General features: G+C 37.8%; 1 protein-coding gene across 1 annotated transcript in view; it reads left to right on the forward strand.

Annotated features, from left to right (window-relative positions):
* The first annotated feature begins 4,080 nt into the window (after window positions 1-4,080).
* ASB5 (ankyrin repeat and SOCS box containing 5) overlaps window positions 4,081-15,389 on the forward strand; it is a 56,751-nt gene continuing 45,442 nt past the window's right edge. Inside the window, exon 1 of the mRNA XM_004696454.2 lies at window positions 4,081-4,276. Within this exon, the coding sequence (XP_004696511.1) occupies window positions 4,081-4,276 (196 nt within the window). The remainder of the gene's footprint in view (window positions 4,277-15,389) is intronic.

Here is a 15,389-nt window from a genome sequence, read left to right on the forward strand (position 1 = left end):
AGTTCTGATTATTAAATGGTGTTTACAACACATTCTTCTCATTTTGAACTATGACCCATCAGAAAATGAAGGACCTGAAGGCTTTGCTACCTTCTCATCATTATGTCAGCTCTACTTTAAGAAGGTAGCTCAGTCATATTTTGACAGCCTTCCTATTTAAAAGGCTCCTCTTCTGGTACTATCTCTGAAAAAGGTCTTTTACTTTTCATGAAGTTTTCAGTGTCTGATAATGTTTCATTTCTCCCCATGTTGTTTCCAGGGACTAATTCCTAGGAAGTGGACAACATTGTTCTTCTTCATTGCCTTAGTCTGAAAGCTCTGCTGACACCTGTTCACTTCAGGTGATCCTTCTGGTATTTGAGATCCTACTGACACAGCGTCCAGCTGCACAGCAGCACACAGGGCACCGCAGTTGACAAAGGGAGAGACAAGTGGGGGTGGTAAGGAATAGTCTCTGATAAATATCTCTGTGGAAGCTGGCTTTTCACAAATAAAGGATTGAATTTGGACCCATATCTTGCTCGTGTATGAAAACAAACTCAAATTGAAACAGTGAGCTAAACTTAAAACCTGATACCACAAAAATCTCAGAAAAAAACATACAGGTAATGCCTTGATGTATAATTCTCAACAACAGTTTCTTAGATATGACAGCAAAGGCATGAGCAATAAAAGACAAACTAGATAAAAAGGGACCTAATCTAACTGAAAACTTTTGTATATCTTCCTTATATTTTAATTTCTTCCAGATAACTCATTCTAATAACGCAATCCTAAGTTTAGTTATAATTGCTACATGAGTTTTTGTTTGATGTTTATCTTGTGCCTCTTCCCCTCCATGTGCTAAATGACTACTCAGTATTATAAATGAAAATGGTAAATCCAGGATAATAGATGCACAATACTTTCCATGTGTCTTTAAAATATTTTGGAAGTTTTACAATGTCGCAAAAGAGCCCTGGTTCAAGTTCTTGGCTGCTAACCAAATTGTCAGAAGTTCAAACCCACCAGCTGCTCCATGGGCGTTTTCTTCACAAAAGATTTGCACTCTTGGAAACCCTATGGGGCAGTTCTATTTTTGTACTATCAGGTAGCTTTAAGTCAATAGTACCAGGTTTGGTTTTGGGTATAAAGTGGAAAATGCCTCATCTAGTTTATATTGTATGAGTTCACTGACTAGAAGTTATTTAATTTGATTTTGCTTTAGAGAAGGTAACAGTTGTGGGAGAGGATATCAACTCAGAAAAAGAAGTACGAGTCAAGAACACATTAAAATAAAGCCTGACCTATCTCAATATAATAGCGTAAATATTTTCTACTAGTAAAACCACAGAGATTTAAACTTAATGCCTGCATGATAGCAGCCTTAGACAAATAAAAGTATTCCTCAACCCAAAGGAATCCAGGCTCCTGCTTAGCTGATGTGGAGGTAATTATTTATAATAGCATTTACTGGTAAAGAGGAAGGAGTGAAACATTAGACAGACACTTAAGCCTGCCTAAGGCTGGTTTTCTTTCTAATTCTAAAGCACTGATGTAGAGGTGGATGCAGTGACTCAGATCACCGTGATGTTCCAGCTGTCTGTGGTCCATGCCTCTCCAATGTGCAGTCATGTACCCTCATGCCAGAGGGGAGATTAATAGGAGGGTAGTCTCATGGAATGACTTACATGATGCAGTCTTGCCTCTAGTGCAAGGAAAGATCATTTAATTGGAGTATTAATCTTCAATAACTTACCTATATACTCAAGTATAAGCTGACCCGACTATCAGCCGAGGCACCTAATTTTACCACAAAAGTGCATTAAAAATGTGCTGAAAAACTCAGCTTATACATGAGTATCTATGGTACTTTGAAGTTCATTCTCATTGTTTCCTAGTGTCTATCTGAAATGACACCCTGGGTCTGATTTGACAGCAGCTCATTCAAGTGTTTTGCCTCTGAGACCAATAATAATTTTTAAAAACCAAAAGGAAACGCATAAACCCATTGTCAATAAGTCCATCCGAATTTCTGTGCTACAGATAGAACTTCTCTGTAGGGTTTTCTTGGCTGTAATTTTTGCAGGAGCCAATTGTCATGCCTTTCTTCCAGGGTGCCACTGGGTGGGTCCAAACCAACACCTTTAGGTTAGTAGTTAATAGCAAACCATTTGGTCTCTTCCGTGATCTGATAGATACTAAGAGCTCTTTTCAGAAAGAGCTTGGTAATTTCTTTTTAGCAGAGTGATCTAATTCATTTCTCATGGAGCCACTCAGCGGGGAAAGAAGAAACCTGCTTTTATTGACATATGGATTTTACAACAGAAAACTGTATACACTAAGTCAGACAAACATATGGCCAATCACCAGCATGATTTTTTTTTATTACCAGAGTAACCCTTTTGATTGCCTTATGAGAAACTAACATTTTTGAAAATACCAGTCTTAAAAACAGGCATTATTTTCAAAATTATTATTTTGAAAAATTTCAAAATACTGGAAGCACATGCCAATTATCCAGTGGCACAGTAATACAAACCCTTGGCTGCGAACTAAAGGGGTGGAACTTCAAATCCACCTATGCTGCTATGAGTGAAAAACGTGGCCGTCTGCTTTAGAAGAGAGTATAGTGCGGGACACCCTGGGGGTATGTTTACCTGCCTGTCAGGTCTCTAGGAGTTGGATTCTACTTGACAACTTGGGTTTGCTAGCTGTTGTTTTATAACGATTCATAGGCTCCAAATTTTGTCAGGTAAATATATAGGTAAGTTCCCTATATAATACACCATTTCATATTTTGACATAAATGCCAAAGCTAATGTTGCTGCTTTATATTTGTCCTTAATAATTTATTCTATTTGTCTTTAAAAGGGTAGCTTATTTAAGGACACCCACCCCGCCCAAGCAAGCCACTGCCATCCATCAAGTTGGTTCCAACTTCTAGCAACCATATCTAGTTTCCCAGGCTGTGCATCTTGATGGGAGCAGTAACCCCAACTCTCTCCTGATTTCGCCAGTGGGCTGGAATCACTGACTTGTTGTTAGCAGTCCAGCACTCACCTGACAGAAGCACTAGAGTTCCATATGTAAGGAGATGGTTGCATTTTACCCATGAAAGAACCTAGATAGGCGTTACCCACGATTACAGGCCTACAAGCACTATTGTTTTACTTGGTTTGGGACAATCTGGATGAAACACTTGTGTTTACTTAATAATTCTTCAGATGTGTTACTTCCGCTAGGAAGCCTTTTTTGCCTTTTGCCTGCCAGGATTAAGCTCTGCCTCTTTCTGGTCTGGTGCTGCCCTGTCCTTACCTGTATTCGGGCTACCCTATTTCTTATTCATATCCTCCTCTAGAGGGTGAAATCCCAGTGACAGGGACTGTTAAATTCATCTTGCTATCCCCAACATTTAGAAAAATTGTTGGGACATAGTGCTTAAAAATTGCTCACCTGGTGAGTGAATCAGGCCTGAGATATTGTTATGCTATGAGTTTCCAGTTTAACCATGTGTCTCACTCACTGCCACCGAGTTGATTCCAACTCAGATCGAACCACATGATGACAAATGATTTTTTTTTTTGACAACAGTAAAAGCAACATTATGGGATAATTTCATGAATAGGCATTAAGACCATCAAACACATCGACTATTAGGTGATCTAGTTCATGGTCCACAAATCATACCATTTTAAAGTCAGGAACCGATTTTATTTTACCTTGGTATTAGGAATATCATTTGCATTCAAAACTGGGGCCACGTGCACAGTTTTCAAATTGATCCTTAAATCTCCAAAAAAGGGAAACACTTTGTATACAAATTTTAGTATCTGGATTTTGAAATCCAGAGCAAAGAGGTGGGTGTCATTTCATCCTGAGAATGGAAAGTCAGGAGTCTTGTGAATGGGCCACGTGATACGTGGCATCAGCTCAGACCAATAGGAGCCTGCCGAGAACTTTGAAGGGCCGTATAAACAGTTGAGCTGTGGGCAGCATTACCAGCTGTCAGGACCAGCTGTTCAAGAGCATCCCGGACGAGCGCCAGGCACACTTGAGACTGGGATCTCACTAAAGACAGTCACGGATTCCTTCGCAGCAATGTCGCTGTTAGAAGACAGTCGGCCATTTGCTCAACAGTTATCCAATGTCTACTTTACAATACTCTCACTTTTCTGCTTCAAACTTTTCGTGAAAATCAGCCTGGCCATCCTTAGCCATTTCTACATCGTGAAAGGCAACCGCAAGGAAGCGGCCCGGATAGCCGCTGAATTCTACGGAGCATCCCAAGGACAAGGTACGTTTATGCTCACGCCCTCATTTTCAAGGTGCATTTAACTTGTGTTCCTTACAGAACTCTTGCAAATCTGGAACGTTTTCTTTATGGATTGCTTCACTGTAGATATTCTGCCATTTCCTCGTTAAAGGAATTATTTTTCAACTCCCATCAGTGGATCCGTGAAAAAGAAAACCACATAGCTGGATAAATGTTTGGGTTAGTAGTATCAAGATCTAAGTGTCATTGAAAAATGGATTAACGGAAGCACGCTGTTAAATACATGTTCTTCCGTAAACAAACATTCAAAACCTTAAACATTTTGTTTCATGCCATAGTTTTGGAAGTTAACAACTCATTGCAATTCAATTACCCTTTAAAAATACACAACATTTAATGGTTGATTTATTAAAGGATTATGTAATATAATGTTTTTTGAGTTAGTTAGCAAGATTATTAAAATGAGAGCTTTTATAGATTTTATTTGTTTTTATGACTTTTTTATTTTACTAAGATTAATCATTGGATTTAAAAATAAATCCTGGTGTGCCAGAAGTTAAGGTTTATCATATACTTTCCTAAGAAGTTAAGGTTTATCATATACTTTCCTAATAAGATTATTATTAATCAATTAAAAATGATAAATGGCTACATTATTATTAGTACCTTTCAGTCAATTCCAGCTCATATGTCCTCTATGCATGTAAAAAGGTCTGACAGCATTTGCACAACTGGTATTTTTGAGCACGTTGTTGTACCCACTGTGTCACAGAGGGGAGATGAACTTCCTCTTTTTTGCTGCCTCTCTAATTTTCCTCGTGTCTCCTGGTAGCATGTCCAAAATGCGGGAGCCAGAGTCTTCCCATCTCATTTATAAGGAACATTTGGCTGCACTTCTTCTGAGGCACATTTGTTCAGAGGACAGGAACATGGACCAAGATACTTTACAAGTGTGCCAAAGCCAAACTCACCCCTTTAATCCATTCCAATTTATAGAGACTGTATAGGGCAAGGTAGAACTGCCCCTGTGGGTTTCCAAGATAGTAACTTGTTATGGAAGTAGGGTGTTTTTGAACTGCTGACCTTGTAGTTAGCAGCCCCATGAATAACTGTTATGTTACCAGGGCTCCCACAGTCCTGAAGTCAAGTCTATTCATGTCGAAAAACTTATATGTAAAATCAGAAGACAAATAGTAATTTTAGCCATTAAATTAAAAAATTCTACAACAGTTTATGTTTTATTGGATAAATACTCTATGCAATATGCATTATTCAGTTTGCTTTCTTAAAATCTAGATTAAAAAACATTTTTCAGTATGTGGCATAATTCATTTTTGAACCAAGGTTACTTTGGAAGTACCTGGAATGCTGAGTGAAAGTGAAAAATCTTTTTTGATGTGTGAGGTAGATAATGAGTTTATTTTTCCTGAGAACATTGTTCTTACACAATGTGAGAAACTTATTAACTCACTCAACGTGATGAAAATCTAAATTCAAAGTGGAATTCTCACAACGAGGAATTGTTTTAATTCTTTACCTACTTAATTGCTTCTAAACAGATATAACCCACTACCTTTGAGTCAACTGACTCATTGCAAACTTATAGGATAGAATATAATTTCCCTGTAGGGGTTCTCAGGTCAAAATCTTTTTCAGAAACACATTGCTCAAAATCTCTCTCCCAAGGTGCGGCTGGTGGGTTCAAACCACTCAACTTTCAATTAGCAGTCAAGCCTTTTTATCACTGCATCACCAAAGCTTCTTTCTGACTCGGTGTATCTATATTTAAAAGTGACATACCATTGCTACATTTGTTAGTTGGTGTTGTGTAGGCGCTGACTCATGACAAGGTTATGAAGGAAATGTTACTGGGCCCGGTGCCATCCTTAACTTGTGGGTATGTATAAACCTACTGGCGCAGTCACGGTGGCAAGTCATCTCATGGAAAGTTTCCCTCATTTTCGATGACTCTTCACTTTATGAAACATGATGTCTTTTTCTAGAGATTCTCGTCCTTTTTTTGATGGCCTACCATTAAGTGAGCCTATCGAAATGTAACCTTTAGTTGGTAAATGGAATGTTTTGTTTATGAAACAGAAAACATAGAGATGCTAGATTAGATAGAGACTGCATATTATAAGATAGAAAGTACATGTTATAAGAATGGCCTTATATCAAAATGTCAAATATTCACTAAGAACAAAAACCTCTCTGAATTAACAAAGGTTTCAGTGGATGCTATAGAAGTTTCCTTTTGTGCCTATTTACAAACATTTGACCTCTTTTTAGACTAATATTTGTGTGCCTCTAGGAGACCTAGTGTTTTCATTTGGCATTGGGATGCTAACTGCAAAGTCAGCTGTTCAAAACCACCAGCTGCTCAGTAGGAGAAAGACAGGACTTTCTACTCCAGTAAAGAGTTATAGTCTCAGGGGTGGTGGGCAGGGAGGAGTGAGGGGGAAAAAAGAGGAGCTGATCCCAATGGCTCAATGGAAAGTAAATGTCTAGAGAAGAATGATGGAATATGTGTACGAATATGTCAGATACAATTGATGTATGGATTATAACAAAAGTTGTAAAAGCCCCCAATGAAATCACTATTAAAAAAAATTGGAACAATTTTAAAAGAGTTATAGTCTCCTTGGAAATGCACGAGAGCAGTTTCACTCTGTCCAATAGGGTTGCTCTCAGTCGGAATTGACTCAGTGGCAGAGAGGTGGGTGTTTTGGTTTGAAGTGCTTCTGCTGCGTTGCCACATAGGACGTGGCGCCCATGTTCCATCTATGCTTATTAATCTACTTTAGGCTATATTTTAACTCTAGGGCTTGATCACTATCAGAAAAGAAATAAAGAAATGTATGTTTTCCCTGGGAATATGTAAATATATTTGAACCTGGATCATATGTTGTGTTTACTCTTAGGTCAATTTAACAAAATTCTCCTTTTTAGTACCTTGTATTCTATATATTAAGCAATATATTATTTTTATCTAGTGTATGCGTAATAACTGTATATTTTATTGTCATTAGGAGAAAAATCACATACCTTAAACATTCTTTTCTAATCTCCTTCTTATAAGACTTCATCCTTTCTTGCCCAGGAAACTATTACTTTGTCCATTTTAACATACCTTTTTCATGGTTACTTTTTTGTGTCTTACCATTCAACTATTTTTTGTTTATATCTTTATAATTAACTAATCAGACTTAATTGAATTTAACTCAGCAGTTTCTTCATTCCTCAGGAAGATTATCACCTCCATTTTACTTTGAATTAAGTTTATCATCCCTACTGTAAAAACTTAGCCAGATTGTTTCCCTACCATTTCTGATGTAGAGTTGCCAAATTCCATGAAATATGAGATGTTGGGTGTATTTTCATATCTTTCATGATTATAGAAGACAACATCCTGGATGTCCTCCCCATGGGCAGGAGGATTGGATATGGAATAGAAGAAACTTTTGGCTAGAAACTCTGGCTAGAATTTATAGTGGTTCTCAACCTGTGGGTCGTGACCCCTTTGGGGTTCAAACGACCCTTTCACAGTGGTCACCCAATTCATAACAATTCATACAGTGATGAAGTAGCAACGAAAGAAATTTTATGGCTGGGGGTCACCACAGCGTGAGGAATTGTATTAAAGGGTCATGGCATGAGGAAAGTTGAGATCCACTGAGCTAGATAATCTAGTCAGCTCACGCTATTTAACAGATTAATGTGAGAAAGTACTTTCTTGTCCATCTTAAAACAAGGTTATGATCACACAGGAATCCTGAAAAACTAAATGTTAGCTAATATAGTTTATGCTAATTTCCTCTTGATCCCATTGCTGATACAATCAACTTGACAAATTTACCTTTCCTATTGAAGACTTTTATCAACTGACCCAACATATTGAAGGAATTTATACTTTTTTATGCTTTTTTAATATAATTACTTCTTATCTAGCTCTTGCTAAATGTCCTGGTTAGGATATTTATCAGAGGTATAGACTATTGTTTGAATTCCTCGGTGGTGCTAATTGTTAATGTGCTTAATTGCTAATCCAAAAGTTAGCAGATCAAATCCACCCAGAGCTGCTGTGGAAGAAGGTGTGACCCTCTACTTGGGAAAGCCCCATGGAGCACAGTTCTACTCTGATGCACGTGGGGTCACCATAAGTCAGGATGCACCAAAAGGCACGTGGTTACTTTGGCTTTAAAGCCAGCAGTATATCCCTATTCCAAAACCAAGAAAGGGAGGGACAAAGAACCCACTGCCGTCAGTTCCATTCCACTGAATAGCAGCTCTACAGGACAGGACCCAAGTGCCCCTATGGGTTTCAAGACGGTCACTCCTTATGGGAGTAGAACGTTTTTCTTTTGAGGAGGTGGTTGCAAATGGCTGCCCCTGCAGTTAGCGGCCCGATGTGGAGCTACTATACCACACTAGGAACTAAAGGTGTTTAAAAGTGTACCATTAAGTAATACAGAATGCAAATGAGGATGTGGGAGAGCACATTGTTCCAAGGACCCCAAGGACTAGTACATTTCCCCACGAAGTGGTGAACTCGTAGCACTCAAGAGATTTCAAAAGTGGTCCTCTTTTCTGTTAATGTCAGTAACTTTCTAGCTGTGTCTTAGGCGTGGAAGAAAGTCACCCACTTTTCTTGTAAGTAGACTGCGTCAACTTTAACGCCTCTTTTCTCAGCACCTTGATATCAAGGCACTGAAGACACAGACTGCAAAAAGGAAAATATGTCCTTCCCAAGCTTAGGTCGTTTATATTATAATTGAGGAAATGAGACATACGTATGTAACAATTTTCCAGGTGTATTAATTACCAAAGGGTGTGCTAGGATGCTTGCAGAATTGTTTTAGTCTTTATGGCATGATTTTCGATGTAAATGTATGTGTGCACATCGATAGCAGTCTTCAGTGTGCTAAAGTTGTAAAGCCAAGTCTTGAGAGGTGAACTTGATTCGACTTTATTGCTGTATCAGGTGTCTGAATTTGTAAGACATAGACACAGTTTGGGGCTGTGTGAAACTCATCATGGTGATATATGTCCCGCTGGGCTCTGGGTGGTGCAGAGTTCACGGGCTCAGCTTCTAACTGGAAGGTTAGAGTTTTACGTATATCCTGAGGCACCCTGGAACAAAGACCTGGCAATACACTTCTGAAAAATCAGCCACTGAAATCCCTACAGAGCACAGTTCTACTCTGACGCTATTTTGTAAATCGTACCAGCACATGTCAAATGACAAAATGACATCTCATTTTGAAAAAATAGCAAAACTTGAGTAGGAAAAGTAGCTGGAACTTAATTAAATGGAAGAGGAAATGGGATATATATGTTTTTCTCCATCAGTAAAGTACATCTATGATTTAATAGCAACTTTAGCCATGTAAATGTATAGCCAATACCAAAAAGGCAATAGTAATTTTCATTGTACCTCTTTTGATGAGCCAGAGTTTCCATGTGACTTTGGGGTAGCTGTACATGAATATAATTCTGTCAGGCATGTTTCTTAGAATCTTCAGCAGTGGAAATTTTCAGCAAATAGATTTGTAGGGTGGCTTCTTTGATGATATTCATTATACAAAGGTATAAAATGTCCTGAAAATTTGAGATTTTGGAAACATTTACTAATCTTAGGTGGGACAATTTACATAAGAATAACTTGCAATCAATAGAACTAGCCTTCCATAACAAAAATAAGTGACATTTTAATCAAAAGTATTATCCAAATTCTATTATTTTTTCATAGTACTGGAGCACATTTTTTGTACAGGTCATAATAAAACAGTGAATTAAAATCAAAGGACAAATTTCCAAATTTAGAAGTTAATTCATCAAATTTTAATGGCTTATTTATTATTTCCTGTATTCAGAGACATCCATGGATGTTTGAAATTAAAGAAATTGAAATAACAGGTGAGAGCTTAGAAAGAAAATCTGTTTTCCTAGGAATTTTATCCTCACAGCTTTTTATTCTTTTGCTCCTTTTTTTAGTCATTCAATAATTTGTTCTTTTAATGCTCTACATTTTTTGGTGTGCCTTCTGTATGGGAAGGACTGTACAGACGTTCAGGAAATACAGGCTAGAGTCGGTCTCTTGTGTGCTTTAACTGTATGAGACAGAGCTTTAAAGAGTTGAGTATATCGATGAAAAACTATCAAAATGCACAAATTTACTTCACAAAATACTTTCTAATTTTCAAGAAGCTTAGTAGATAAGCAATGAGCATATTTATTCATTTCCTAAATATAAATTCTGATAATCACAAAACACTGAGCCTTGGAGTAAAGGTTTAGCTGGGAGATAGAGAAGATAGAAAAGTTACAGAGATGAAGAGGCTAGCAGGAGATGACGTAAGGAACTGAGAATACAGTGTGCCTCTTGCGTAATGATACATGCATGATTTGAGGAGAGAGCATGTGTTTTATGAGTACAAATTTTATTTCACTGTTTTTTTCTCCGAGAAGAGCTATTCTGATCTCTGTACCCGCTTCACTATATTCCATAGCACATTGTTAACCCAGAAAATACCCTTATTATGTTTCCAAATTAGTTTTTTATCCATCTGTTTCTACAACTGACTATGAAAAAAATGGGTTTAATCCTTCTGCCTTCTAGGTTGCTATTTATTTGAGCAATGGCACATCATCAAAATAACCTTGCTTTCTTATTCTTATTCATTTTTATGAATGATACTGTTGTTAAGTACTGTTGAACCAGCTCTGCTCCTAACTACCTGCTCCAATGATTGCTGTGTTTGAGCCCCTTGTTGTAGCCACTGCGTCAATCTGTCTCCTGGGAGGTCTTCTTTTTCATGGACGCTGTACTTTACCAAACAGGATGACTTTTCCCAAGGGCTGGTATGTCCTGATAACATGTCCAAACTTCGTGAGACAAAGCCTGCCATCCATGCTTCTAAGGATTATCCTGGTTTTACATAGTATACTCAGTGTTCCTCACCAGCACCAGAAATCAGATGATGTGCTTCTTTTCCTGCATTCTGGATTCATTGTCCACTCCTCACATGTGAAAAGCCATTTGGTGTCTTGACTGTGGCTTCCAAGGATGTTGATTATGGAGCAAAGTAAAAGGAAACCCACAACAACGTTAATGCTTTCTCCAGTTATAGTGATGTTTCTTAGTGTGAGAATTTTTTTTTCCTAATTTCTTTTTGGCATTCAGGTGTAATCCATAATGAAGGTTGAAATGTTTGATCTTTATCATTAAGGGTTTCAAGGCCTCTTCCTTTTCAGCAAGCAAGTTTATGTTATCTGCATATCACAGGTGGTTAATGAGTCTTCCTTCAGTTCTAAAGCCATGTTCTTCAAATTATTTGCTTAACACACAGACTCCATAAGTATGGTGAAAGGATACAAGCTTGGTGAACATCTTGAATTTTAAGCCGTGACATACTCCCTTTTCCTTTTTGCACAACCACCTTTTACTCTATGTTCAGGTTAAGAACGAATACAATTGAGTGTTCTAGAACTCTCATGCTTCACAATGATATCCAGTACAATCCAAATGGTCAAATACCTTTCATAGTCAATACAACAGAGTAAACATCTTCCTCTGGTATTCTCAGCATTCAGCCAAGAGCCACCTGACGTCAACAATGATCTCTCTGTTTTCTCTTGTGAATCCCCCTTGAATTTCTGGCAGTTCACTGTGAATGTATGGCTGCAACTGCTCTAAAAATTTACTTGTATGTGCTGTTGTTCAATGATTTACGCATTCTGTTGGCTCACTGTTTCTCTTTTTGGAATGGGCAAAGATATGGATCTCTTCCAGTCAGTTGGCCAGTTGGTTGTATTCCAAATTTCTTGGCATAGACAAGTGAGTCCCTCTAGAGCTGCATCGGTTTGTTGAAATATTTCAATCGATACGTCCCCGTGCCAAAAGCCTTGCTTTTCATCAGTGTCTTCAGTGCAGTTTGGCCTTCTGCCTTCAAAACTCACTTATTGATCCTATGTTATCCCTTGATCTGGTTACCTATCAACCAATTCTTTTTGATAGAGTGACTGTTCACTCCTTTTGGTCTTCTTTGGATCCTTCCCATATAGTCAGTATTTCGCCCATAGAATCCTTCAGTACTTCAACTTGAGGCGTGAATATTTTATTCAATGCTATCAGCTTCAGATAGGCTGAGCATGTTCTTTCCTTGTGAATTTATAGCCCCGTCTTTGCATATTTCATTGTAATACTTTACCTTCTTGAGCTGCCCTTTGAATTTGTTTTGTTCAGTTCTTTTATGTCATCATAGTTGGATAGTTGTATTCAATGAAATAATACTTATGAAAGACCTACTTTTATTAAGATTTTTCTAATGCCTTTACTGGCTTCCATGTATCAAAAAGGGTTATTAGGAAAGGATGGAAATAATTACCAGGATAAGTCTCTTACAACGTCTTTGGTGAAATGGTTTTAATATGTAAAAGTTGTGTATTTCATGAACTGAATATCTTAGGAGATAAAATACTTCCCAACATTTTATTTAACATAGTCTCAGAGGGACTACATTCGCAATGTTCTGTGTGTCCATGAAACACTTTTAACACATTGAGCCCATTTTTCATATGAGGGAGGCTAGTGGAAAGCAATCGCTTCCACGGTGGACAGTCCATCTTATTGAAAGCAGGTGAAGTATTTGAAACACCCCTTCCTCTGAAGCTTTCCTCAAATAGTTCCATAGCTAATTTTAAAAAGTTCTTCCTTGCACTCTATATGAAACTTTGGGCACTTTTTCCTTCCCCGCTATATAAGAAACAGGTCATTAATTCTTTCCAAAAAGCAGACTTTAGACAGAAAGAATATCAGGCCATGGAGGGTAAAGCCTATGTATTCTTATAGTTGTTAAACATTTTAATATCATAGGGATTTTTCAAGTTGTCTGTGATTAAGCAAGTTCACTCTGAAATTTAGATGAGTGGCAAACACATCAAGTAGTAGGCTGTAATTATTTTTCTTAGCCCTATTGTTTCCCATAAAATGATATTTAAATATCTGGTCTTCAGTAAACATTGCAGTTCTTTAGAAGAGTCTCGGTAGCTGAGAAACCAATGCCGTGTGAGGAAATGAGGTTCTCATGAAGCTCCATCCTCTTTTTAAACAGAGAAATTCTACCTTCATGATTCTTCATCGGTTGAGCTTTAAGAGAATATTATTTTCTTTAAAGAAAGGGATAAAATGAAGTTTTAAAACAGAACTGCCTCAGCTTATTTAAACTTATTTAAGTTGCAGGTATCATTACAGAAACCAACCTTTATGTAAAACGGGGTAAAGCTGAATATATTTTCAGCTGTCTTTCCTAAGGATTAGCACAGTACACATTTGGACATGTCAGTAATGGGCATAGGTGTGTGAGATGGAACATAGGTATGTGAGATGGGAGCCAACTTGATGGCACATGATAATAACATGTGAAATGGAATGAAGAGACATTCTTCCTCGACTGGGCAGTTAAATTTTCCATGCCATCATTATTTATGAGTGACGTGGATATATTCAGAAACATATATCCTCTTTGCAGGAGGCTGATCATCTTAGCTGTGGGCAGAGTACAAACAAACTGAAGTGTAATGCCAAAAGGCCTTGCATGCTATCCAATGGAAACACAAGCTCAGCTCAACTGTTAGGTGTGCAGCTTAATTCAATGAAAACTGAAAGTGATAAAATTCAAGTTAAAGTCCATCCATTGAAAAATCTCTCTTCACCCACATGACCCTGCAGTCTTTTGTTAGTTGAGTCAGGTGAGGCTGCAGAGTGCTAACGGAAGTTGCCCTTCTAAAAAGATCTAAAAAAACCCGACAACAGCAGTTCCATGATGACCATTTATGTAATGGTGACTTTGTGAATTATAAAGCGAAATTGTTAGTTAAAAGAACTGAAGGGTGAGAACTTTTATCATGCAATGTTATAGCTAGGTGTGAATCTCTATCAATCTCGTCAAGTAAAAACGGAGGTTGGATACTGAAAACTTGACAGGAATCCGGTGGACAGTGACTTTTCTCCCAAACAGAAACTGTCTGTGGAAGCCGCAGTGCGTTACGGTGACGTCAGGAACGGAGATTCCCATTTCTAAGGCGGTCAGTAGTGTGCAATGTCCCTGGCACTTTCAGAAGTCAGGTTAAGCTAGCTGTTGTGGATTGAATGCATCTAGTGTAATGAATGTGGCGGTTTAAGGAGACAGCAATGCTGACTGTGATGGTTCAGAGGTCCTCAAACTACGGCCTGCGGGCCACATGCGGCCCGCTGAGGACATTTATCCGGCCCACCGGGTGTTTTTGCCCCGTTTGTTTTTTTGCTTCAAAATAAGATATGTGCAGTGTGCATAGGAATTTGTTCATAGTTTTTTTTTTAAACTATAGTCCGGGCCTCCAACGGGTCTGAGGGACAGTGAACTGGCCCCTGTTTAAAAAGTTTGAGGACCCCTGGATATGTCAACTTGCCTGGGCTCTAATTCTCAGTGGATTGGCAGTTATGTAATGATGTAATCATCCTCCATTTGAGGATCTGATTTAGTCATCCTCCATCTTGGCAAAATGCCATTTTTTGCATAACAACTGGTTTTTGGAATGTAACTGGTTTGAAGTGAGAAGTGGATGTTTTAACATTGTGTAAATCTAAAAACTTCTTTAGAAATTCCTTTTGTAAAGGAATATTTCACATATTACATTTCTTTAAATTGGGGCATATGAGGGCCTTCAAAAGTTCATGGAAAAATCCCATTACATTTTAATTCTAGTTTCTATGAACTCTTTGAATCCCCCTCATATTTTGTTTTTACCATAACTATTATGTTCCATATTGGGAAGAGAGTAAGACTGAAAAGTGAAACTTATTAAACATGCTCTTCAAAGTAAAATGAGCTCCTTGTTTCTTCCATTCTCCAGAACTGGACTTAATAGTTATAGTTGGTGTCTATATTCTTTTATTTCCAAACTTTGGCTTAACTTATTTTACGACGCACATTTTAATGATACCATTTTATAATTTTATTGCATTTTAAGGTTATTTTTTCTTTCATAATATTCATTTTCATGCACACAGAGATCCTACCTGTGATACTATTATGTTTCCATCCAGACACAGATGTCAGTTTACGAGGCTTAAAGCTGGAGAAGGATCTGCTCA

This window comes from Echinops telfairi, unplaced genomic scaffold (genome assembly GCF_000313985.2).
Source record: "Echinops telfairi isolate 266 unplaced genomic scaffold, ASM31398v2 ScPeMD7_9;HRSCAF=40, whole genome shotgun sequence".
Taxonomy (NCBI): Eukaryota; Metazoa; Chordata; class Mammalia; order Afrosoricida; family Tenrecidae; genus Echinops; species Echinops telfairi.